Source organism: Budorcas taxicolor, chromosome 9, assembly GCF_023091745.1.
Source record: "Budorcas taxicolor isolate Tak-1 chromosome 9, Takin1.1, whole genome shotgun sequence".
Lineage (NCBI taxonomy): Eukaryota > Metazoa > Chordata > Mammalia > Artiodactyla > Bovidae > Budorcas > Budorcas taxicolor.
This window is the reverse complement of record NC_068918.1, coordinates 52,118,146-52,141,624: the sequence shown is the minus strand read 5'-3', so window position 1 is coordinate 52,141,624 and position 23,479 is coordinate 52,118,146. Positions and strand designations below refer to the sequence as shown.

General features: G+C 45.1%; 1 protein-coding gene across 1 annotated transcript in view; it reads left to right on the top strand.

Annotated features, from left to right (window-relative positions):
- Positions 1–4,779: 4,779 nt before the first annotated feature.
- The window catches only part of ANKRD6 (ankyrin repeat domain 6), a 57,902-nt gene continuing 39,202 nt past the window's right edge, over positions 4,780–23,479 (top strand). Inside the window, exon 1 of the mRNA XM_052645786.1 lies at positions 4,780–4,899. Within this exon, the coding sequence (XP_052501746.1) occupies positions 4,780–4,899 (120 nt within the window). The remainder of the gene's footprint in view (positions 4,900–23,479) is intronic.

Here is a 23,479-nt window from a genome sequence, read left to right as displayed (position 1 = left end):
GAATTATTCCCTGACTCTTTGATCTGAGCAGTGTTACAGGTCCTCTGCCGGTAGGAGGGAGCAGTCCAACAAAATCTGAAGACCCAGGACTTTCAGAAGCTGTGCCGGGCAGACTAGGAAGCCACAAAACATTGCGAGCTGGATGGATGTCCTAGTATGCTTTTCGATGTGATCTGGCTGGTGTTGGCTGAGGAAGCTCAAGGGGAAAAGGCAGCAAGCATTGTAACGTAAATCACTGCGGACCCTTGGGCGTGACAGTGCTAGGAAGCTAATGATCTCCAAGAAAGAACTGACCGTGATTTTTCCAGCAACAGAACACGATGTAGAACGGGGAGGACAGACCCCCCAGATGTGAGTACAATCTCTCCTCAACACAGGGTTTGGACCAGTAGGAGCAAAGAGAGTTCTCTTAACTGATGGTTAACTAACCAGAGTGCCTGTGGACCATCTCTGGGTGGGCTCTGCGTAATGTCTGGCTGGGACTTTTGTGTGCAGATTTCTTCTAAAATATTTCTTTGCCTTGTTAGGAGACTGAATGCAGTGGCTTTGAGATATTGGTACCAGGGGACCTTGTTATAAATCTTTAAGAAAACCCCATAGACCTTTTGCTATAAAAAGAAAACGGATCACATCACAGACCAAGCAGCTGTGTGGCCCCCTGGCATTTGATGAAAGACAAAAGCACTGATGAATTGGAAAGCAATAGAAAATGGGGCAGTGGGCCGGGAGGGAGGAGAGAAATCTTAGGAAGCTAAATTCCTTTCTCAATTCATGATGCTTATTGCATATTTATGATTGTGCATTTATTTCCTTTCTGCTTGAAGAACTGGCAGCTTGTTTGCATTTAAGGTTTCTCTCCTGTGAAAAATGCTGTGAAAGTGACAAAGAGGGATGTGATTGATAGACTTGGGGTAAGAATTCCTCACTGCCAGTGGGAAGTGTCTTGGATAATAGCTGGTCTGTTTGGGAGCGAAAGCTCACATTTAATGAGGGAATGGGGCTCTGCAGCCTGGGTACCCAACAGGTTGGCAGTAACTCTTTGATTGCAGACTGCTCACCATCCGTCTCTATTCTTCTGCCCTTCCTACTCACTACTGGGGGTCCAACATCCTCCTTATCCTTCTTGCCAAGCCCAGTCAGTTCAGAGGTATCAGGGGAAAGGAGACTATTCCCTCACTGCAGAAGCATGGGGATCATTGTTCTGGAAGAGAGGTCGGGATACCGAAGGTGTCGGGCAATGATCATGAGAGAGGTGGAGAGGAAAATGAGCCTAGGGTGGAAGTCACAAAGGAGACTCGGCCACTTTGATCCCTCCCTTCGCCCCCCTCTGCTGTGTGTCAGTGAAAATGCAGGTGAATGCTGGAGGTTCTTTCAGTGAGGCGATTACTGGATTTAAACTGAGTGTGAACTTGAGATCCCCAAGGTATGTGGGTGCATCCCTGTGGGATACAGGTCCTCTGCTAGCAGCACAGTAGAAACCAGGAACCTGGAATTCTGTTCCTGCTTTTGCAGGCAGTTTTCTGTGCCCCTCTGGTGTTTGGGGGGGTGGAATCCAAAAATCCCAGGAGAGACCTGTCCTAGAGGCACCCTCAGCCTTAGGCAGGCTGTGCGTTGGCTATGGTGGAGGGGGTGGATTGGGGTGGGGCATTTCATTCTTAAGTAGCTTCCATTGAAAAATTTTTTCTTGTAATAAATGACATTTCTGCTTGGCCAACATTTTCTCAGAAATGTAGTGTCTCTCCCTATTTAAAAAAAAAAAAAGGAATAATAATGTGTGCTGGATTTGTAAAGCGCTGTTTACCAAAGATAATCACAGGCTATCTCAGTAGCTTGCAACCATGGCAATCAGTGTACCTCAGCTTTTGTCTCAGTGTCTGCGAGGCAGAATTTATTGCATGGGACAGAAGGGAGGGAGGGAGCGGCTGTTAGCACAGACAGGCCTGCTGACCCGTGCTTCCGTTGCTTGGGAGACCAGACGGCACTGCTGGTCTGCAGCTCGTAACCTCAGCTGATGGCCTGCAAGGAGATCTCTATCCACAGGAGTTATTAGCTGCGGAGGGAAGTGGTGAAATTGTAGCCATGATGATTATATTTGCATGAACTGGAAATTGTACTTGAGACTTGCGAATGCTCGTCACAGGAAAGGTTTGGGAAGGTGGGGTGGCCTGGTAGGTCGTGTGCACAGAAATAGCAAGTGAGTCAATGAAGAAGAATGTAGTTGTGGAAGGAAGAGCATTTAGGAAGCCAGGGCTAATTTTCTGCATTTTCATGCCATTGGGTCCTGGAGTGCTTCCGCAGGGTTGGGGCAGACAGAGCAGAAGCTCCATATAATTGGTGTGAAGATAGCACACTTTACGTGAATACAGAGAGACAGCATACAGTATCCTGTGTTGAAAAAAGCCACTAAGAGCCTCCCAGACAGGGCGACATTCTGGGAAACATAAAGCCCAAGCTTCAGTCTTTCAGGGGGACCCTGGGAATTTCCAAAGGCTTTTCCAGCTCCAATTCTGTTTTTCATTTCAACTTTATTCTTTCATTGGCTTATTCATTCAACCAAGATTTCAGGTTCATCCCAGAGATTTCTGACTGTGGCGAAGGGAAGGAGTCTCCTGCTGTTCCTTCTCCAGGTTTCTTGCACTTCTGATGAGCCTGGTGATCAGAACAGCATGGGTTTGTGAGCGTTCCTTCTGCCTCTTTCCATGCCTCTTTTTTTTTTTTTTTTTGATGCCTTGCCTTGTGGCTTGTGGGATCTTAGTTCCCAGACCAGGAATTGAACCCGAGCCCTCGAAAGTGAAAGCATAGAGTCCTGACCATTAGACTGCAAGGGAAGTCCCTTTCCTTGCTATTCTTTACCCACACTTTGGACAACAGATGGATGATGGAAATTTGGACATTTGCAAACTAAGCAGGGGCTTCCCAGGTGGTGCTTGTGGTAAAGAACCTGCTTGCCAATGCAGAAGATATAAGAGATTCAGGTTCGATCCTTGGATTAGGAAGATCCCCTGGAGGAGGGCATGGCAACTCACTCCAGTATTCTTGCCTGGAGAATCCCCACGGACAGAGGAGCCTGGCAGGCTATAGTCCACAGGGTCATAAAGAGTTGGACACAACTGGAGTGACTTAACACAGCACAGCACAAGCTGAGCAGGGATAAGAATAACCTTTCTGAAGTTGTACTAGTCACATTTGACCAATGATTTCACATAATAAAATACTGTCTTTAGTCCCCACAGTCCTGTTGTTCTCCCAGCCACCTGGAGTGGTTGGTGACATGGCCCACCTGAATGTCAAGGTGAAGGATAATCAGAGCCAATTCCTTACTCTAGAGATTGAGAGGAGCGTGGGGTTTGCCTGGAAACCATTGTAAAGAACGTCTGTACCTTCTGGGTCTTCAAAATTAGAATCTGTCGTAGGGCCTTATGCTACAGTATTTTCTTTCCATAGCCCATGTTGGTATTTTTAATAAGTATATTTGAAGCCAAAGAGAGGTCCATACTTGTTGCTGTCCTGGTAGGAATGGGTCACAGATCTTGAGCATTCCTTTGGCCCCCAAAACCTTCATCTTTGGCATAACACCAGTGGTTTTGGTTTGCTCTAATAGTGGCCCAGGGCTCCTGGGAGGAGTCAGTGTTTAAAATCCTGTTCATTTGGCATTTGGTGGAAAGATGGGTTTCAGTTTACTGCTAGTACTACCCCGAGATCAGTGCTCTGAGCGCACAAACCTGTGGGCCGTTTGTGTTGGCACAACCCCTCCCTAGAGTAACTGTGCATGCTAAGTCACTTCAGTTGTGTCTGACTCTTTGTGACCCCATGGACTTTATTTAGCCCACCAGGCTTGTCTGTCCATGGGATTCTCCAGGCAAGAAAAGTGGAGTGGGTTGCCATACTGTCCTCCGGGGGATCGTCCCAGCCCAGGGATCGAACCTGAATCTCTTATGTCTCCTGCATTGGCAAACAGGCTCTTTACCACTGACACCCCCTGGGAAGCCCCAGTAGTGACTGTAGCATCCATTTATTGCTGCAGTTATTGGCCAGGGGTGGCCCGGGCCTGCTCCCAGCTCTCCAGCTGTTCTAGAGCTCAGGAACGTGCACTCTGAAGAGTGAGAAAAGGATGAAGATAGAGGAGGGCAGGAAATGCTGGGAGAGAGCCCATGGATATGCTCCTGTCCTCAGGATCTTCGTGGGCTGTGGTCCATGGGCACCCAACCGGCCAGGGGAATAGGCACATTGGCCTTGGTGAACCCACAGAGCACAGTCCGGAGGGCCCTTTGTGGTCACACTCAGTGTAGTTACCTGCAGAGGGTGAGCCTGGAAACCAGGCTACATTCAGGGGATTTCATTGGGTCTCTGAGACCCTCTGTTATCTGCAGAGCAGACCTTGCAGTTCTAGCCCTAGTGGTCAGGAGGCAGTGGGGGGTAGGGGTGGGGGATGGGGTGGGGTGGTTCAGTACCCTCTTTGCCTTCCACTTGCAAGTTCAGGGTTTGCTCTGCAGAGGGTGGTTCCTGAGTGTCCTGTATCCCCCAGTTCCCCTCCCCAGCAGCGAGCAATCAACAGATCCCCTAAAACCAGGGCAGAGAGATGGGGCCTGTCCCAGGTGCTGAGTGGCGCTGATGGCAGCTTTGTTCTGTAACCCCCAGGTCCCGAAGATGGCATAGTGACGAAGTCACCTTCCGATGATCAGAGCATCTTTACCTGAGGGTGCCTGCCTGGGCCCGTGATGTGTTGAGCCGAAGGAACTTGTCTACCACTTCCCTGAAAACGTCTTTCTCTCCTAATTCATGAGCCAGCAGGATGCGGTCGCCGCACTTTCAGAACGCCTGCTCATAGCTGCGTACAAAGGCCAGACGGAGAATGTGGTTCAGCTCATCAACAAGGGTGCCAAGGTAGCAGTTACCAAGGTAACAAGAGAGTAAACACTTCAGCTATTCTCTGGGGAAAAGCCCATGTCTTAACCATGGTCTGTAAAACTGTTGTGTTTGGTTCACAGTCTTCAAAGAACTGGCTTTTTTTTTTTTCCCCCAGTGATGGAGGTTTGTGGAGAAAGAAGAGGTCTGGGGAGAAAGATGAAGGATTAAAAATGCTTTCATTGCTGTCTTTCAAATGGAGTCACTTGTAAAATTAGCATTTGACCCTCTTTAAAATCACAGCAGTCCGTGGCTTTTTCTCACTTCTTTAGTCAAATAGACAAGAGATCTCTCTGGAGAAGTTGGGGCACAAAAACTGACTGGGTAGAGTGTTTACATGGGGATGACATTAAGCCTCTTGGGGAGGTTTGTGGGCAGCTCAGCCACTCCAACCTGCAGAACTTTGTTGCTCCCGTCTGAACAATGATGGGCTTGGACCAGGTGACCCTCAACTTCTTTGGACTGATTTCACTCAGGTCAGTGAGATGTGTAGCAAGCTTTGGAGGGCACTCCTGATCCCTCACCAACAAATGACCCATAGGCCCGGGGCAGCTTTGTAGCAAAACTGAGGTCAGGCCAATTCTGCCTAGTAAGGTGACAGGCGCAAATCCATGGATGACATAATACTGATGGCAAAACTTAGTATTGCTCCGACCACTCTATAGAACCCCTTAGAAGAGGTTCTCTTTGCACCCCCACTTTAGGGATGAGGAAACTGAGGCACAGAAAGATTGTAGTAACTTCAAGGCCCAGGGGCCGCCACCTGCTGTTTGGCAGAACTGCAACTTGGACCCCGTCATGGCTCCAAAGCTTCCCCCTCGCCCCCGCCCAGACCCAGAGAGAGCTCTGGAGAGAGGCGGAGTTTCATTTTTCAAACAGTAATGTCTGTTAACCTCTGACCTCCTGTGGCAAAGATTAGCCAGCTCACATTTTCGGTTATTCCTGTGCAGTCTCCGTATTTCACACTTCTGACGTGTGCTTTTCCCAGCACCACCAGACAGTTAACTCAGTTCTGATGGCGTCTCTCTGAAGAGAGCATCAGATCGCACGGGCTGAGGACTCACTCCCACAAAACACCCCACCCCTCACGCCAGCCCCTGACACCGGCTGCAAGGCCAGGTTGTCTTCTGCACTTCTGACTGACTGGCTAGAAATCAGAGGCTTCCATGACCCTCCTTTGGTTGAATTAATTTATTAAAGCAGCTCACAGAAATCAGGAAAAGATTACCAGATTATTATAAAGAGATACAACCCAGGAACAGCCAGATGAAAGAGATGCAGAGGGCAAGGTGTGGGGAGAGGGCGCTGGGCTTCCTCCCCCTTTAGGCACACCATCCTTTCAGCACCTCTGTATGTCCACCAACCCAGGAGTTCCCTGAACTCTGTCCTTTGGGTTTTTATGGAGGCTTCATTACATAGATGTTGTTGACTAAATCATTGGCATTGGTGATTGACCACCGCCAGCCTCTTTTGCCTTTCTGGAGGTCAGTTCAGTCGCTCAGTCATGTCTGACTCTTTGCGACCCCGTGGACTGCAGCACGCCAGGCTTCCCTGTCCATCACCAACTCCCAGAGCTCATTCAAATTCATGGCCATCGAGTCGGTGATGCCGTCCAACCATCTTATCCTCTGTCGTCCCCTTCTACTCCTGCCTTTAATCTTTCCCAGCATCAGGGTCTTTTCCAATGACTCAGTTCTTTGCATCAGGTGGCCAAAGTATTGGAGTTTCAGTTTCAGCTTCAGCATCAGTCCTTCCAATTTCCTTTAGGATGGACTGGTTGGATCTCCTTGTAGTCAAAGGGACTCTCAAGAGTCTTCTCCAACACCATGGTTCAAAATCATCAGTTCTTCAGTGCTCAGCTTTCTTTACTGTCCAGCTCTCACATCCATACATGAATACTGGAAAAACCATGGCTTTGACTAGACGGACCTTTGTTGGCAAAGTAATGTCTCTCCTTTTTAATATGCTGTCTAGGTTGGTCATAGCATTTCTTCCAAGGAGCAAGCATCTTTTGATTTCATGGCTATAGCCCAAGAAAATAAAGTCTGTCACTGTTTCCATTGTTTCCTCATCTGTTTGCCATGAAGTGATGGGACCAGATACTATGATCTTAGTTTTCTGAATGCTAAGTTTTAAGCCAGCTTTTTCACTCTCCTCTTTCGCTTTCATCAAGAGGCTCTTTAGTTCTTTGCTTTCTGCCATAAGGGTGGTATCATCTGCGTATCTGAGGTTATTGATATTTCTCCTGGAAATCTTGATTCCAGCTTGTGCTTCATTCAGCCCAGCATTTCTCATGATGTACTCTCATGATGTACTTATAAGTTGAATAAGCAGGGTGACAGTATACAGCCTTGACGTACTCCTTTTCCTATTTGAAACCAGTCTGTTGTTCATGTCCAGTTCTAACGGTTGCTTTTTGACCGGCATACAGATTTCTCAGGAGGCAGATAAGGTGGTCTGGTATTCCCATCTCTTGAAGAATTTTCTGCAGTTTGTTGTGATCCACACAGTCTAACTCTTTGGCGTAGTCAATAAAGCAGAAGTAGATGTTTCTCTGGAAGTCTTTTGCTTTTTCAATGATCCAGTGGATGTTGGCAGTTTGATCTCTGAAGGTCAGGAAAGTGCAACTGAAAGTTGCAGCCTCCAATCACTGTTGGTTCCTCTGGCAACCCATCCTTAGGGCTTTCCATCACTCAGTGCTCAGTTGTGTCCGACTCTTGGCGACCCTGTGGACTGTAGTCACCAGGCTCCTCTGTCCCTAGGATTTTCCAGGCAAAATACTGGAGAGGGTTGCTATTTCCTACTCCAGAGGATCTTCCCAACTCAGGGATCAAAGCTGTGTCTCTGGTGTCTCCTGCATTGGCAGGCTGATTCTTCACCACTGCACCACCTGGGAAACCCAGGGCTTTTCATAAATTATCGTGTTAACATAAATTCAGGTGTGGTTGAAAGGGATTTATTATGAATAGCACACTCCTTTCACATTTGTGGCTCTGGAGCTATTTCAGGAACTGAGAGAAGACCAACTATAAGAACAAAAGATGCTCCCATTGCTCTCATCACTCAGGAAATTTCAAGGAGCTATAAGCCAAGAGTGGAGACTAAGAGCAAATATATATTTCTTATTATAAGTCACAATCACAACGCTGGTCCCTAGAGAGAGAAAATCTTTGGCTACTGAAAGGTGTCCCATTGGCCTAGCAGCACTCTAACCTAGGTGGTGACAAGGTTGTGTGGAATCCAGGGTGAACCTTCGCTCAGGCCCCAGCATGGTCTCCCCACAGCTTTTCAGGCCCCAGGCAGTCACACAGGGGAGAAAGTGCAAGAACTCTGTAGTTAGGGCACATGTGCACACATTTTAACTTTGCTATGTTTGCTAATTGTGCAAGTTGCTTACCTTCTTCGAGCCTCAATTTTCTTATCTGTAAAATGGGTATAAAAATACCAACTTTTCAGAATTATTATAATAGTAACTTATTAAAGCTGTTAACATATCGTCTGCAATTTCTTTTTTAAAAATTAAAAACATTTCTTTGTTTATTTGGCTGTGCCAGGTCTTAGTTGTGGCATTTGGGATCTTTAGTTGTGGCACATGGGATCATGTTCCCTGACCAGGCATGGAACCCAGACTCCTAAACCGGGAGCTCAGAGGCTTAGCCACTGAACCACCAGGGAAGTCCCTGCAAGTTCTCTTTTTTAAACAGACTTCTTTTGCTCTTTAAAAAAACAGCGTTATTGAAGTATAACTTGCAGGCCAAAAAAATTTACCCATTATAAGTGTGAAATTCAGTAATTTTTAATGTATTTGCAGAGTTGTGCGACCATCACCATGTTCTAGAGTTTTAAAATTCTTATTTATTTTTGGCTGTGCTGGGTCTTCACTGCTTTGCTTGGGCTTTTTCTAGCTGCGGTGAGTGTGGCCACTGTCTAGTTGTGGTGCTCTCCCTCCCAGGCCCACCTCCCAGGGTTTACTGCAGAATGGATGGGCAGAAAACAGCAAGTGGCAACATGGGAGGGCACAATATGGAGGGTAAGGAAGAAGGTGAGGGAGCAAGGGAAAAACAAACTAAAGACCCACTGCAAACTTCATAATATCATGTGTATCTAATTTATATAAAATGTTACATTTGCATAGATGTTTATGCACAAAGGACTTAGAAAAGAGTTGCATTTATATTGACCAGTTACATCCATTGATAAATGAAAAAGACAGGTATCGGAGTAGCAAGTGATAGGTATAGTCTGATGCATTTTGGTTAAAACACAAATCCACTGCTCTCTGCAAACATGCTTGTGTTTGTGTGAGCATGGAGGAAAACTGTGGGGGAACAGAAGACACTGTTAGCAGGAGGATTCGCTTTGCTTCTAAAGATGTTTCCATTGTATTATTCTGCTTATTAAAACAAGCGTATATCACTTTAGTAACTTGTGAAACATGAAATCAAGTTTAGAAATACGTGTTGAGTGCCTGTGCCCGCACTGGACCAGTGCTGTTTATTTAGCACTTCATTGAAATCCTCACAGCTCAGACAGCCTGCGCTCTTATCTGTGTGATACTTACAAGGAAAGGGGGCTATTGAGCAGGAAGATACTCTAGCAATTCAGTTACTTCCCTGGTGGCTCAGATGTAAAGAATCTGCCTGCAGTGCAGGAGACCAGTGTTCAATCCCAGGTTGGGAAGATCCCCTGGAGGAGGGCATGGCAACCCATTCTAGTCTTCTTGCCTGGAGAATTCCAAGGACAGGGGAGCCTGGCGGTCTATAGTCCATGGGGTTGCAAAGGGTCAGACTCGACTGAGCAGAGAAACCAACCAACCTGGGCAGGAACCAGCCTGTCCGGCTCTGAGGCCCACACTTAGGACAGCACCTGAGCTGCTCCTTCAGCACCAGCCCAGGGACCCCTTCCCAGCTGCTTCTCCCCATCTGGACACACAGGAAAAGAGGCCATTGTGTGGGAGGGACTTTTGCCAATGGGACTTCTCTCTCCCCATTCCCAGTGCCACACTTACACTATTGCCAGGGTTTTTAAGCAGCTTCAGAAATTCCTGGCCAAGGAAATGTAGTGCAGAGGGTGTGAGCATGGACCTAGGAGCCAGACTCGCCTGGGATCAAATGTGAGCTTGTTTACTAGCTGTGTAATCTCAGTCCCTTTCTGGTTCATATTGTCACCGCTAAAATGAGGATAAAGTAATACTGGCTACCTATGTGGTTGTTTCAGCAGTAACTGAATCAATATACGCAAGGGACTTAGAAAGGCTCTTGGCATGTGGCACGAGTCGAATGTGGTCGTTGTTATGAGGCGGTCCTGATGATGCAACAGCCAGCATCTTGTGGTCTGAGAGTCAGGGTCTGAGCACCAGGCAGAGAGTCTTGAGCAGAGGACACAGGCTGGTCAATGTCCTCATTTGAAAAGTGAGGCTAAGCTTCACCTTGTGAGGTTGCTATGAGGATTAAATGAGATGACAGCTGTGGAGCGCAGTGTCCAGCATTGAATGAAGAGAGAACTCTGCTCCCGTCTTGCCTGTCTGCCTGCAGTGATGACTTGCCAGGTCTCTATAATTGGTAAGAGCCAGTTCCTTAAAATAAACCTCCCCCCATCCAACCTGCTAAATTGATGAACATATTGGGGAATGCTATTCAACAACAGGAAGGACTGAGCTACCAGCAGAGGAAAGAGCATGAATGAATCTCAAAGCCATATGCATTTGAAGCCAGACACAAAAGGCCACGTGCAATGTGATTCCCTTTGAATAGCTTTCTTGTTGTTGTTTAGTCGCCAAGTCATATCCAGCTCTTTGTGACCCCATGGACTGCAACATGCCAGGCTCCCTGTCCTTTACTATCTCACAGAGTTTGCTCAGACTCATGTCTGTTGAGTCAGTGATGCTGTTTATCGAGTTCTGTCTAACATGCTATCTAACCATTGACTTTACCATCTTTATATAACATGCTATTTAACCACTGACTTTTTCAGTTCAGTTTAGTCGCTGAGTTGTGTCCAACTCTTGTGACCCCATGGACTTGAGCACACCGGGCTTCCCTGTCCATCACCAGCTCCCAGAGCTTGTTCAAACTCATGTCCATGGAGTCTGTCATGCCATCCAACTATCTCATCCTCTGTTGTCCCCTTCTCCTCTTGCCTTCAATTTTTCCCAGCATCAGGGTCTTTTCCAGTGAGTTGGCTCTTCACATCAGGTGGACAAAGTATTGGAGCTTCGGCTTCAGCATCAGTGCTTCCAATGAACATTCAGGGCTGATTTCCTTTAGGATTGACTGGTTTGATCTCCTTGCTGTCCAAGGGACTCTCAGGAGTATTCTCCAATACCACAGTTCAAAAGCATCAGTTCTTCAATGCTCACCTTTCTTTATGGTCCAACTCTCACATCCATACATGACTACTGGAAAAACCATAGCTTTGACTAGATGGACCTTTGTCAGTAAAGTAATGTCTCTACTTTTAAATATGCTGTCTAGGTTGGTCATAGCTTTTCTTCCAAGGAGTAAGCATCTTTTAATTTCATGGCTGCAGTCACCATCTGCAGTGATTTTGGAGCCCAAGAAAATAAAAGTCTGTCACTGTTTCCATTGTTTTCCCATCTGTTTGCCATGAAGTGATGGAACTAGATGCCATGATCTTCATTTTTTGAATGTTGAGTTTTAAGCCAGTTTTTTTCACTCTTCTCTTTCACTTTTATTAAGAGGCTCTTTAGTTCCTCTTCACTTTCTGTCATAAGGGTGGTGTCATCTGCATATGTGAGGTTATTGCTATTTCTCCCTGAAGAATCAAAATGTAGGCACAGAAAATAGATGAGTGATTGCTAGGGACCAGGGATGGTAGAAAGGGATGACTGGGAAAAAAGAAGCAAGTGGGAATTTTAGGAAGGAAATGAAATTCTCTATTTTGCTTACACTAGTGATTTTGTATGGTTCTATACATTGATCCAAACACATCAAACTGAATACCTAAAAAGGATGAATTTTATTGAATGTTATTACGCCTTGATTTTTTTTTAAATAGCTGTCCTAAATGTAATCATTATTATGTAAGGAAATAAACTTAAAGGGGTTTAATATCATTTGTTTGAGAGGGGGAAATTTCCCCACACCCTCCCCCCTAAATTTTTTGGTTTAGTCTAATAATTAAGTTGACGCAAGACAGAGTAACAGGAGAAAAGAAAACTTAATTCATACACATAGAAGTGTCATAGAAATGGGACACCCCTACCCACCTGCCCCAAAGTGACCAAAGCAGTTTGTTTATGTGTCATTTTTAGACAAAGAAACAATTATCTGTGAAAGTTTAACAAAACAAAGGGGCTTGTGCTTGGGGTAGCAGACTCATGAAGAAGCTTGCTTATACTAAAGCTTTCTTAGCCTAGAATTCTCTAGCTCTGTTGATAAGGATGCTTTTTGTCCTCCTGGTTTGTAGGGAGGATTCCTTCATGTAGGTTTATTTCCTGCTTGCAAAGGGAAAGAGCAGGGGTCAGCGAGTCTTTTAACAGTATTTTCCCCCACCAGCTACTGTTTCTCAAGTAGCTTTAATTCAAAATAGTCAATGTGCATTGAGGCATATTTTGGGCAGCCTGTTCTGGGCCTCGACACATTCATAGGTGTGTGGCTTCTGTGGAGGTTTCACATCAGGGCTCCCATTACTAGTGAACAACTATGCTCCAGTAAATATAAACTTTAAACTTTTAAAAAGAGAGCTGCAAAGGGTTTGAGTTTAGCAACTTTCCCAAGCATGACACTTGATCATGTCTGCAGAAATTAAGATGTGCAGGGCTGGTAGATGCTTTCCGGCAGCCTGTCCCAAGAAAAGGCTCGAGCTGATGGATGATATACATTCACAGCCTCAAGAAATGCAGCCGGAACAGTGAAAACCAAGGATCTTTTTTGTTGTTTGTTCATTTGCTTTGGTTTTGAATCTGTGGGAGTGTGTCTAATATTCGACTTAGTGGAATGAGGGCCTATTGGTCTGTGGTCCTTTCCTGAAAGCTGCCAGTCCCCAAGAGGCAGGCAATGGGAGAAGCAGATGCTTACAAGGCCCTTGGTTAGGTGAAAGTGTCTACTTGAGAGAATGTGTTGTCTGTCATAGGCTTCTTCCAAAAGACTCCATATACCTGTTTTAAAAGATAGAGAAAAAAATTGTTTTTTTGCACAGCATGTGGGGTCTAAGTGCCCTGACCAGGGATTGAACCCTGACCCCCTGCTGTAGAAGATCGAAGTCTTAGCTACTGAACTTCCAGGGAATTCCCTAAAAAATTAAATATTTTGAACAGGTAATACATCCACGTGGCTCTAAATCAGAAGGTATGAAATGTTGATAAGTCTTTCTTAGCTACTGAACTTCCAGGGAATTCCCTAAAAAATTAAATATTTTGAACAGGTAATACATCCATGTGGCTCTAAATCAGAAGATATGAAATGTTGATAAGTCTTTCTTCTACATTGTCTCCCAGCCTCTCAGTGTCTCCTGTTCTGAAGGCAACCCGTGTTATCTTTCTTACATTTTTTCCCCTGAGATATTTCATGTGTATATGTGTAGATGGATGTATCTATGTGTATCTCCATGAATTGTTTCTAGACAAATCGTAGGATACTATATATGTCCTCCTTCCCTTTGCTTTTTCTTTTTTTTAATATTATTTTATTATTTGGCTGTGCTGGGTCTTAGTGGTGGCACGCAGTATCTTTGATCTTCATTGCAGCGTGTAGGTTCTTTTAGTTGTGGCATGCGGGATCTAGTTCCCTGACCAGGGATCAAACCTGAGTACTCTGCGTTGGGAGCCCAGAGTCTTAGTCACTGGACCACCAGGGAAGTCCCTCCCTCTGCTTTCTTCAGTGAACTGTAATTGGCTTCACCTATCCCCTGTCCACAGGCATTTAAATTATGTTAATCATCTGTTCTTGGAAATTACTTGCAGTGACTGACCTTGTCCTGAGGTCTTCTTGAGCAGTGTGGTTCTGTCTGTGGGATGGCTTTCTCTAAGTGGCACCACTGGGCAGGGCATGTGTGCCCTTTTCATTTTCACAGCCGGAGCAGAATTGTGCTGCATGGAGCTTGCGCTGGTGTCCACGCTGCCGGCACCTGCAAGCGCTGCCCTTAAGTGTGCTGTGACCCGGGCTCTATCGGCCCCTCCCTTCGCCCTCTCCTCCTGGCCCTTCTTCTGGATTTATCCTGCCTCTATCGCATCCTCGCCAGGAGCTCTCTGCAGTGGCTCTATTTGGCTTTTGAACCTCCCCCCTTTGGCTTGGGGTTTATAGAATTTTCTCTTTTCCACCTGCTCTGGGTTGTGTCTAATGACAACCTCCTGGGAGTCAGGGAGAAAAGCAAGGGGTGGCTGATGGAAGACCAGTGGTTGGAGTCTCCACAGTCTCCTCCCCTTCCTCACCCTCCGCTCACAGCTGGCATCCAGGGTTCCCTCCCCAAGCGGCCTGAGACTCTGCATCTCACACCCCGGAGCCAGTGTGTTCTCACCTCCCTAGTGAGGGTGGAGCCTGCGCAGGGCTGGTGTAGCCCAGTCCTTCTCTTGGATCCACACACTCTATGGAGGCCCTGCGGGTGTACACTTACATGTCAGGTCAAACAGAGAATGTGCTTTTTGTTCTACAATAGCTAGAAGCATCGCCCTGTGGGAGGAACATCTCAACTGGGAAAACTCAGGCCTTTGTAGTTTATTGTTAGAAATCAAGGAAATTTGACATGTGGTGGTAATTCTGAGCAACTGTTATAAAATGAACACATGTTCAGATTTTATTTAACTATTCCATTAGTGAGAGAACCAGTAAGATGTTGCAACTGGTTCAAAAGAGAATGCAAAGAATTACAAATATGTAGGTCTCAGGAAAGCGGAAATAAATTTGCTTAGTAGATCTAAAATTGGCTGGGATACACTGAATCTGCTAGACATGACTTATTGGCATCACCCTCAGGATTCTAAGACTTACAAAGTTGTGAAATAGCTCAAAGATAAGGAAGATAACCAGGAGATGACCTGGGATAGTGCTGTGCCTGAGACAGGACTTCTAGTCATCTCTCTCTTTTTTATTCATTTTATATTTTAATTTTAAAATATTTTCATTTCAAAAATTATAGCAAAATATACATAACACAATATTTACTACTTTAACTATGTGTAAGTGTTCCATTCAGTGGAATTAAGTGTGTTCACATTTTTGTGCAGCCATCAGCCTCGTCCGTCTCCAAAATTTGTCTTCCCAGATGGAAGCTTGGTTAAACACTTGATTAAACACCCGTTAAACACTTCCTCCCCATTACCCCTTGCCCTGGTCACTTGCAACCACAGCTCCACACTCTGTCTCTGTGATTTTGTCAGTTGTTTAAGACTCTCCCAATTTTTCCTAGCGAAGAGTAGAGGCAGTGAATCACTTTCACCATCTCTGTGACCCTGGCCAAGTATTAGTAGCCTCCTTGAACCTTGGTTTCTTGTCTGTAGCATCAGCCTAACCCCTGCCTCGGGGATTTGTTGCGCAGATCCATCAAGGTAATCCATGCAGAGTGCTTGTACAGTGTAACAGGGATGTCAGACAAGCTCAGGGAATGGTAGTTATTTTGATCATAATTACTGTTTCTTCACTGGGGTCCCCAGAGGCACAGGAGTTCTCATAGGTAGGTCAACAGTTCCCAGTATTGACCACATGTGTGATCACCTGGAGACCTTTAAAAAAATACTGATGCCTGGTTTCTGATTGAATTGGAATGGGGTGTGGCTGGGTTTGTTTCAGAGCCCCAGGTTAACGAGTCGCTCACTGCTCTAGGCCTTCCTCCCCAGGCTCAGGAGGGGAGCCCCTCATGAGTGGTGGGGCAACACTCTGTACTGAGCTGTGGGTGAGTCAGTGGTAGACGCCTGGGATCCACCACGCTCTTTGTGGAACCCCACAAAATAGTGGTATTCTCAATGCCGTAATACCTGCCGGAGGTACAGTGTGTAGGGAGGCGAGTGCATGCTGTGAATGGTATGGCTTGCTTGGGAGACACGCCTGGCAAGTTACTGGGTCAGCACCAGGAAAGTCTGCCTAAGTGTTAACTTCTGATGGTGCAGGTGTTAATTAGGCAGGCAGCCTAGGGACTCGTGTTTCTAGCAAAGGTACGAGGTGTCCCCCAGAGATGCTCTTTGGAGGAAGGAGAGGACAAGGCAAGAATGGGTATCGTGGGTCACACTGAAGTCCCTGCCTGGGCCTGAGAGGAGACGAGCTGTAATTGAGAGGAGTAAGCCTCGAAACTCAGGGATAGATCTGCAGCACTGACTCGAGTGTCTCAGGAGAGGCTGCTTTGGAAGGGAGTTCAGGGTGGGCCCCAATCTCTTGGCTGCTCTCTCAGCCTCTGGGGAAGTTTTGGGAGGGGTGCTGTTCTGCTGCCTTATTGCTGTGTCTGCAGTGTGTTCAGCACTGGTAAAGGTTGGGCCACTTTCCCAGCTCTGGACCAGCTTGGTGGGTGCGGCGGCCCAGAGACCCACTCCACACCCGCGTGTTCACAGAGCTGGTCATCTGCATCCCCCAGCCCTGGGTCTGTCTGCACTGAAAATGGAAGCCTCAAGCTGCACAGCAGACTGTTCTACAGCCTAGGTTAATGTGCTGGTAATACTCCTAAAGCTCTGTCTTTGATAAATCCTCATCACCTAGAAGAGAGATTGCAGTGTCATGGCACAGTCGGGGGTCAGCATTTGTAAATCCTCCCTGTATCTTTCCTGGACAAAATGGGTTGGAGGATCACTGGTTTTCAGACCAGGAATCAGCCTATTGTATGACTTCTGAAGTGTCATCACCTAATCCATGCTCTGGGATTGTTGGAAAATGAGGAAGCCGGAGAGCAAAGGGGCTTCCGAAGCTGCTGAGTTGCCCACTTGGGCCTCTGCTCAGATGCCAGTGCAGACGGTCTGTTGGTGGATCCTCTATTAGAGTTCTTCTTTCTCTTTTCTTACTCTTTAAGCTGTAATGACTTCAGTTTCAGAAAATAGATGAAGCCAGTAACTTGTCTAGAGACTGAAAATTCCTGCTCAGCAGGCCTCTTGGTTTGTTTCCAATGAAAGTTGGCTGTTGCATGTTTAAGTTGTTATAAACCAAGGAAATAAACCAAGATGGGTGAGGAGGAGGCAACTGTGCCGGGTCTTCTTTCAGCTGGTGTTTCCATCAAATAGAGCAATGTATAAAGAATTATGCACCATGAACAAGTGAAATTTATTCCAAATACGCAAGGGTGATTCTACATCAGTCAATGTAATCCTACCATGTCAATAGGTGTCTTAGTCAGCTATAACATGATATGATAGACTGAGTGACTTAAACACCAAAAGTTTATTTTTCACACTTTTCACAACGTTTAAAAGGAATGGAATTTTGATACATGTTACGACATAAATGAACCTTGAAAACGTTTGCTAAGTGAAATAAGCAAAGTGAAAGGCAAAGGAGAAAAGGAAAGATACACCCATCTAAATGCAGAGTTGCAAAGAATAGCAAGGAGACATAAGAAAGCCTTTTAAAGTGAACAATGCAAAGAAATAGAGGAAAATAATAGAATAGGAAAGACTAGAGATTTCCTCAAGAAAATTAGAGATACCAAGGGAGCATTTCATGAAAAGATGGGCACAATAAAGGACAGAAACAGTATGGACCTAACAGAAGCAGAAGATATTAAGAAGAGGTGGCAAGAATACACAGAAGTACTAGACAAAAAAGACCTTAATGACCTGGATAACCACGATGGTGTGATCACTTACCTAGAGCCTGAAATCCTTGAGTGTGAAGTCAAATGGGCCTTAGGAAGCATCACTATAAACAAAGCTAGTGGAGGTGATGGAATTCCAGTAGAGCTGTTTCAAATCCTAAACGATGATGTTGTTAAAGTGCTGCACTCAATATGCCAACAAATTTGGAAAACAGTACAGTTTTGGCCACAGGACTAGAAAAGGTCAGTTTTCATTTGAATCCCAAAGAAGGGCAGTGCCAAAGAATGTTCAAACTGCCACACAACTGCACTCATTTCATATGCTAGCAGGGCTTCCCTTGTAGCTCAGCTGGTGAAGAATCCACCTGTGATGCAGGAGATCCCGGTTCGATTCCTGGATCGGGAAGATCCCGTGGGGAAGGGATAGGCCACCCACTCCAGTATTTTTGGGCTTCTATGGTGGCTCAGCTGGTAAAGAATCTGCCTGCAATGCAGGAGACCTGGGTTCAATCTCTCGGTTGGGAAGGTCCCCTAGAGGAGGGCATGGCAACCCACTCCAGGATTCTGGCCTGGAGAATCCCCATAGACAGAGGAGCCTGGCAGGCTACAGGTCATGGGGTCACAAAGAGTCAGACATTACTTAGCAACTAAGTACAGCACAGCACATGCTAGCAAAAGTAATGCTCAAAATCCCACAAGCTAGTCTTCAACAGTACATGAACCAAGAACTTCCAGATATACAATCTGAATTTAGAAAAGGCAGAGAAAACAGAAACCAAATGGCCAACATCCATTGGGTCATAAAAAAGCTAGAGAATTCCACAAAAAAACATCTGTTTCTGCTTCACTGACTATGCTAAAGCCTTTGGCTTTGAGGATTTCAACAAACTGTGGAAAATTCTTCAAGAGATGGGAATACCAGACCACCTTATCTGCCTCCTGAGAAAACTATATGCAGGTCAAAAAGCAACAGTTAGAACTGGACATGGAACAACAGACTGGTTCAAAATTGGGGAAAGGAGTATGTCAAGGCTATAAACTGTCACCTGGCTTATTTAACCTATATGCAGAGTACTTCATAGGAAATGCTGGTCTGGATAAAGCACAAGGTGGAATCAAGATTGCTGGGAGAAATATCAATAACCTTAGATATGCAGATGACACCACCCTCATGGCAGAAAGTGAAGAGGAACTAAAGAGCCTCTTGATGATGGTGAGAGTGAAAAAGCTGGCTTAAAACTCAACATTCAGAATAACTAAGATCATGGCATCCAGTCCCATCACTTCATGGCAAATAGATGGGGAAACAATGGAAACAGTGACAGACTTTATTTTCTTGGGCTCCAAAATCACTGTGGATGGTGACTGAAGCCATGAAATTAAAAGACACTTGCTCTTCGGAAGAAAAGCAATGAGAAATCTAGACAGTATACTAAAAAGCAGAGACATTACTTTGCTGATAAAGGTCCATCTAGTCAACACTATTGTTTTTCCAGTAGTCATGTGCAGATGTGATAGGTGAATAAAAAGGCTGAACGCTGAAGAATTGATGCCTTATAACTGTGGTGTTGGAGAAGACTCTTGAGAATCCCTTGGATAGCAAGGAGATCAAACCAGTCAATCCTAAGGGACATCAACCCTGAATATTTACTGGAAGAACTGATGCTGAAGCTCCAATACTTTAGCCACCTGATGCAAAGAGCTGACTCATTGGAAAAGACCCTGATGCTGGGAAAGGTTGAAGGCAGGAGGAGAAGGGGACAACAGAAGATGAAATGGTTGAATGGCATCATCAACTCAATGGATGTAACTTGGAGCAAACTTTGGGAGATGGTGAAGGGCAGGGAAGCCTGGCGTGATGCAGTCCAAAGGGGTTGCAAAGAGGCAGACACAATTGATTGACTGAAGAACAACAAAATGGAATAAGAGAGACACAAAAGGACAAATATTGTATAACTCCACTTGTATAAGGCACCTTGAATAGTTGATTTAGTAGAGTTGAGAAGTAGGGTAGGGAGGGAATTCCCTGTTGTCCAGTTGTTAGGACTCTGTGCTTTCACTGCCAAGGGCCCTAGTTTTGGGGGAACTAAAATCCCACAAGTTGGCTGTTTGGCCAAAAAAAAAAGAAAAGTAGGATAGAGGTTAGCAGGCTTCGGGAGAGGGGAGTTATTGTTTAATGCATACAGAGTTTCTGTTTGGGATAATTAAAAGTTATGGAATTGAATAATGGTGATGGTTGTACAACATTGTAAGTATACGTAATGCTGCTGAATTAAAAACTAAAAAACTGGTTTAAATGGTAAATTTTATTATGTATATTTTACCATAATAATTTTTAGAAAATTCACTCAAGAAGCAGCAGAAAACATAAATAGTTGAATTATCATAGAAAAGATTAAAAATGTGATTAAACCTTTGACAAGTGCTAGGGTCAAATGGTTTCACAGCCTTGTTCTACATTTTAACAACGGCAATAACAAAAACAGTTCCAATGTTATTTAAAGTATTGTAAAGCATAGCTCAAAATGGAAAGCTGGATTTTATGTTATGAAACCAGTGCAACCTTAACACCAAAACCAAGTAAAGATAAATGAGAGTGAGAGAAATAATATAAGAACAATTGAGCAATCTCAAGTATGAATTAGAAGCAAAAATTCTTAATAGTCCTACTTAATAGAATATAACACATATCAGAATAGCACTGTGTGACCAAGTGGAGTTTGATCCAGGAATGCCAGGATGGTTCCTTAAATCATTACACCAACAGATTAAAAGGAAAACAAACAAACATATGGTTGTATTAACAATTGCTGAAAAGGCAATGATTCCAATAAAAACCAGGAAATAAGAGAGAACGTTCTCGTCTCCCAGCTGTGGTTCTTCAGGCACTGGACTGCCATGCCTTCCTCTGTCAGTGTGTCAGCCCATTGAAAATGTAGTCTAAGTAGCTGCCAGTGAGGAGCATGGAGGCCGTTAACTGATACCTTCTAACTTAGGAAACCGATGTACTATAGGAATCAATGGGATTCTTAACAGCCAGTTGAGTCGCTTGAATTATTTTGGTCCTTCTTCTGGTGGGCCTTTCTAGAAACAAACCCAAGCCTGGCAGTTTGTGCATCACCTCAAAAAGAATAATCTTATTAATTAAGCCATTTTATTTGAATAATTGCTTCCTGATCATACATTTTTAATCATCTCTCCCAATTATTTATGATTATTAGTCCCTCCCCAAAGTAAGACTTAGAGAAGCATTATGAAGCTTTTTGGCATAGGAACCTGACGGTTTTAAAAGGGAAGACTGTAGTGACTTTCTGGTGGTCCAGTGGCTAGGACTCCACATTCCCAGTGCAGGGTACTCTGGTTCCATCCTGCATGCCGCAAGTAAAAATTCCGTGTGCTGCAACTGAGACCCAGTGCAACCAGATGAATAATTATTTTTAAAACTAATGAAAAAATAAAAGGAAGGCCTGTTCTTTCAGAGGACAGTATCCCTGCCCATGTGCGATTGGACTGTTGATCCCTGGGGCGGGAGTCTTACCTCTGTCCCCCTGCTATATTTTGTCTTATTAAAATTAGCCTGCCTTTTCAATCTGACATTATGTTGGATCCTGATTTTTGTCATCCAAGGACTTTATTCCCTTGCTGCATCTTGTCACCTACAGTCTGATTAAAATGTGATGTGTCACTCATCCAAGGAGACAGGTAGATGAAACACATTTCCAAAATGGAAAGAAAGTTCTGAAGGCTTTTTAAACTGTATGTTTTTTAACAAACAGATTTATTCTCTCACTTTTTTTGTTCATGGCATTTTTTTTTTTTTTTTGGTCTATTTTCTCCCTGAATGTCTTTATAACTTTGTTTTTATTGAATCATAAGCCTGAGAAGGACTTTGAAGTTTTGGATCCAAATCTACATCACTCCAAACAGTTGGAGCTCTGGAAATACTGTTTATGATAAGGGGACCCTGGGGCCACCTAAGAAAGTTGGTGGGGAATCTTCTATAATTTAAAACCTAAGTGAGGGACTTCCCTGGTAGTCCAGTGGTTAAGGCTGTGTGCTTCCAATGACGGGGCCCAGGTTCAATCCCTGGTCAGAGAACTAATATCCCCCATGCTGTGCAGTGCAACCAGGGGTAGGGAGAGGACAGAAAAAACCCAAACAGTTAAAAAACAATCCAATAAATAAAAAAATAACCTAAATGGCTAGACCAAATGGCCAGGATTCTAGCTATTATTTGTTCTGCCACAAGTAACATTTTAGCTCTTGAAAATCACTGACCATCTACAAGCCTTACTACCTTTATCCAAATTAAACTCTCAGAGACTCTTTTCAATCTGAATATTATATTGTTTCTAAAATATGTGCCACTCTTACTTCACAGGCATTACCACTTTCTTGCTCCCCATCTCTCTCTTTCCTATTTTCTATTCCTTCCTTAAAGCTTCAGGTAATACAGACTTTACTTGCCTCAAAAAAGACTGCATGACTCTGACCTATTATATTTCTCAGGCTCTAAAGAAAGGAAGTGTTGTCACTTTGACATTGGTACACTGATTTAGGTTATACCTAGATGCTTCTTGTCAAACTGTCTCCCCCCATGTGGGTCACATCTCTGCAATGGCCCTCCTTGTAACAATCCCCCATTAAGAAGGTTCAGCTGTTTTATTTCTTCGAGCTCATGAGCCTCAATTACTTTAGCTTCTCTTTGCCCCATCGGTCTGTTGTGATCTTGAGCAAAAGTGTATCATTCAACAAAGACAAAGTGTTCTGAGAACGGCTAAGCTCCTTCTCACTTCTTGGGTCCACTCTCTTAGACCAGGTGGCCGCCTTGAGGAGTCGGGGCTCAGCATCCATGGGGCAGGCATCCACAGAGCAGGTGTTCGTGGGACAAGTGTTGTCTGTGTGAAAGGCCGGCCCTTTAGTAAGGAGGATCAACTATACCTAAGCAGGAGAGAGGAGCTGTGAACCAACCTCCAGGTCCTGGCTGGAGTAATGAGTGACCAGGGTGTGACCCAGCACTCCCGGGCACCATGGAGTCTGTATGAAGAGAGAGTCTTTTTCCCCCCTGCAATTTAATTTTATTTATTTTTTAAACTGGAATATAATTGCTTTACAATGTTGTATTAGTTAAAGCTTTCCAGGTAGCTGCCAGTGCAGGAGACATAAGAGATGCGGGTTTGATCCCTGGGTGTGGAAGGTCCCCTGAAGAGTGCATGGCAATCCACTCCATTATTCTTGCCTGGAGAATTCCATGGACAGAGGAACCATGGGGTTGAAAAAAGTCAGACATGACTGAAGCTACTTAGCGTGCATGTTGTGTTAGTTTCTGCTGTACAATGAAGTGAACCAGCCACATGTATATATACATCCCCTCCCTCTTGGACCTCCCTCCCACCCCACCCCCCGCCTCGAGGTCATCACGAAACACCAAGCTGAGCTCCCTGTGCTCTCTAGTAGCTCCCCACTAGCTGTGTAAAATAGCTCTCCCACGTCTAGCTGGGAGTTAGGCTCTTCCGAATGAGTAGCAGAGACTTTTTGTTCAGAGTGCTTTTTATACCTGTGAGTATAATTTATGGGTCACCTGCTGGATCGCGAGTCACTCTGATGTTCCTGTGCAGCAATTCTGCTAGAAATCGGGACCCACGGGGCTCAATCTGCCAGAACAAAGCAGCACCCGGACCTGAGTTGTTGACAGTGAGGCCACTTTTTCTGTGGTTGTTGCCTGGCAACGTCTACTAGGCTCTTTGCTGTTCACTTCCCTGAACGCGAGTGGCTCCAAGCCTCTGCCCTTCGCTGGTTGGATGAGGGAGATGTGCTGCCTTGCAGGGTCCTGCAGCCCCTACCCCACTGGTCTCAGATGGCCGGTCCTGACCCCAGGGCAGGTTGG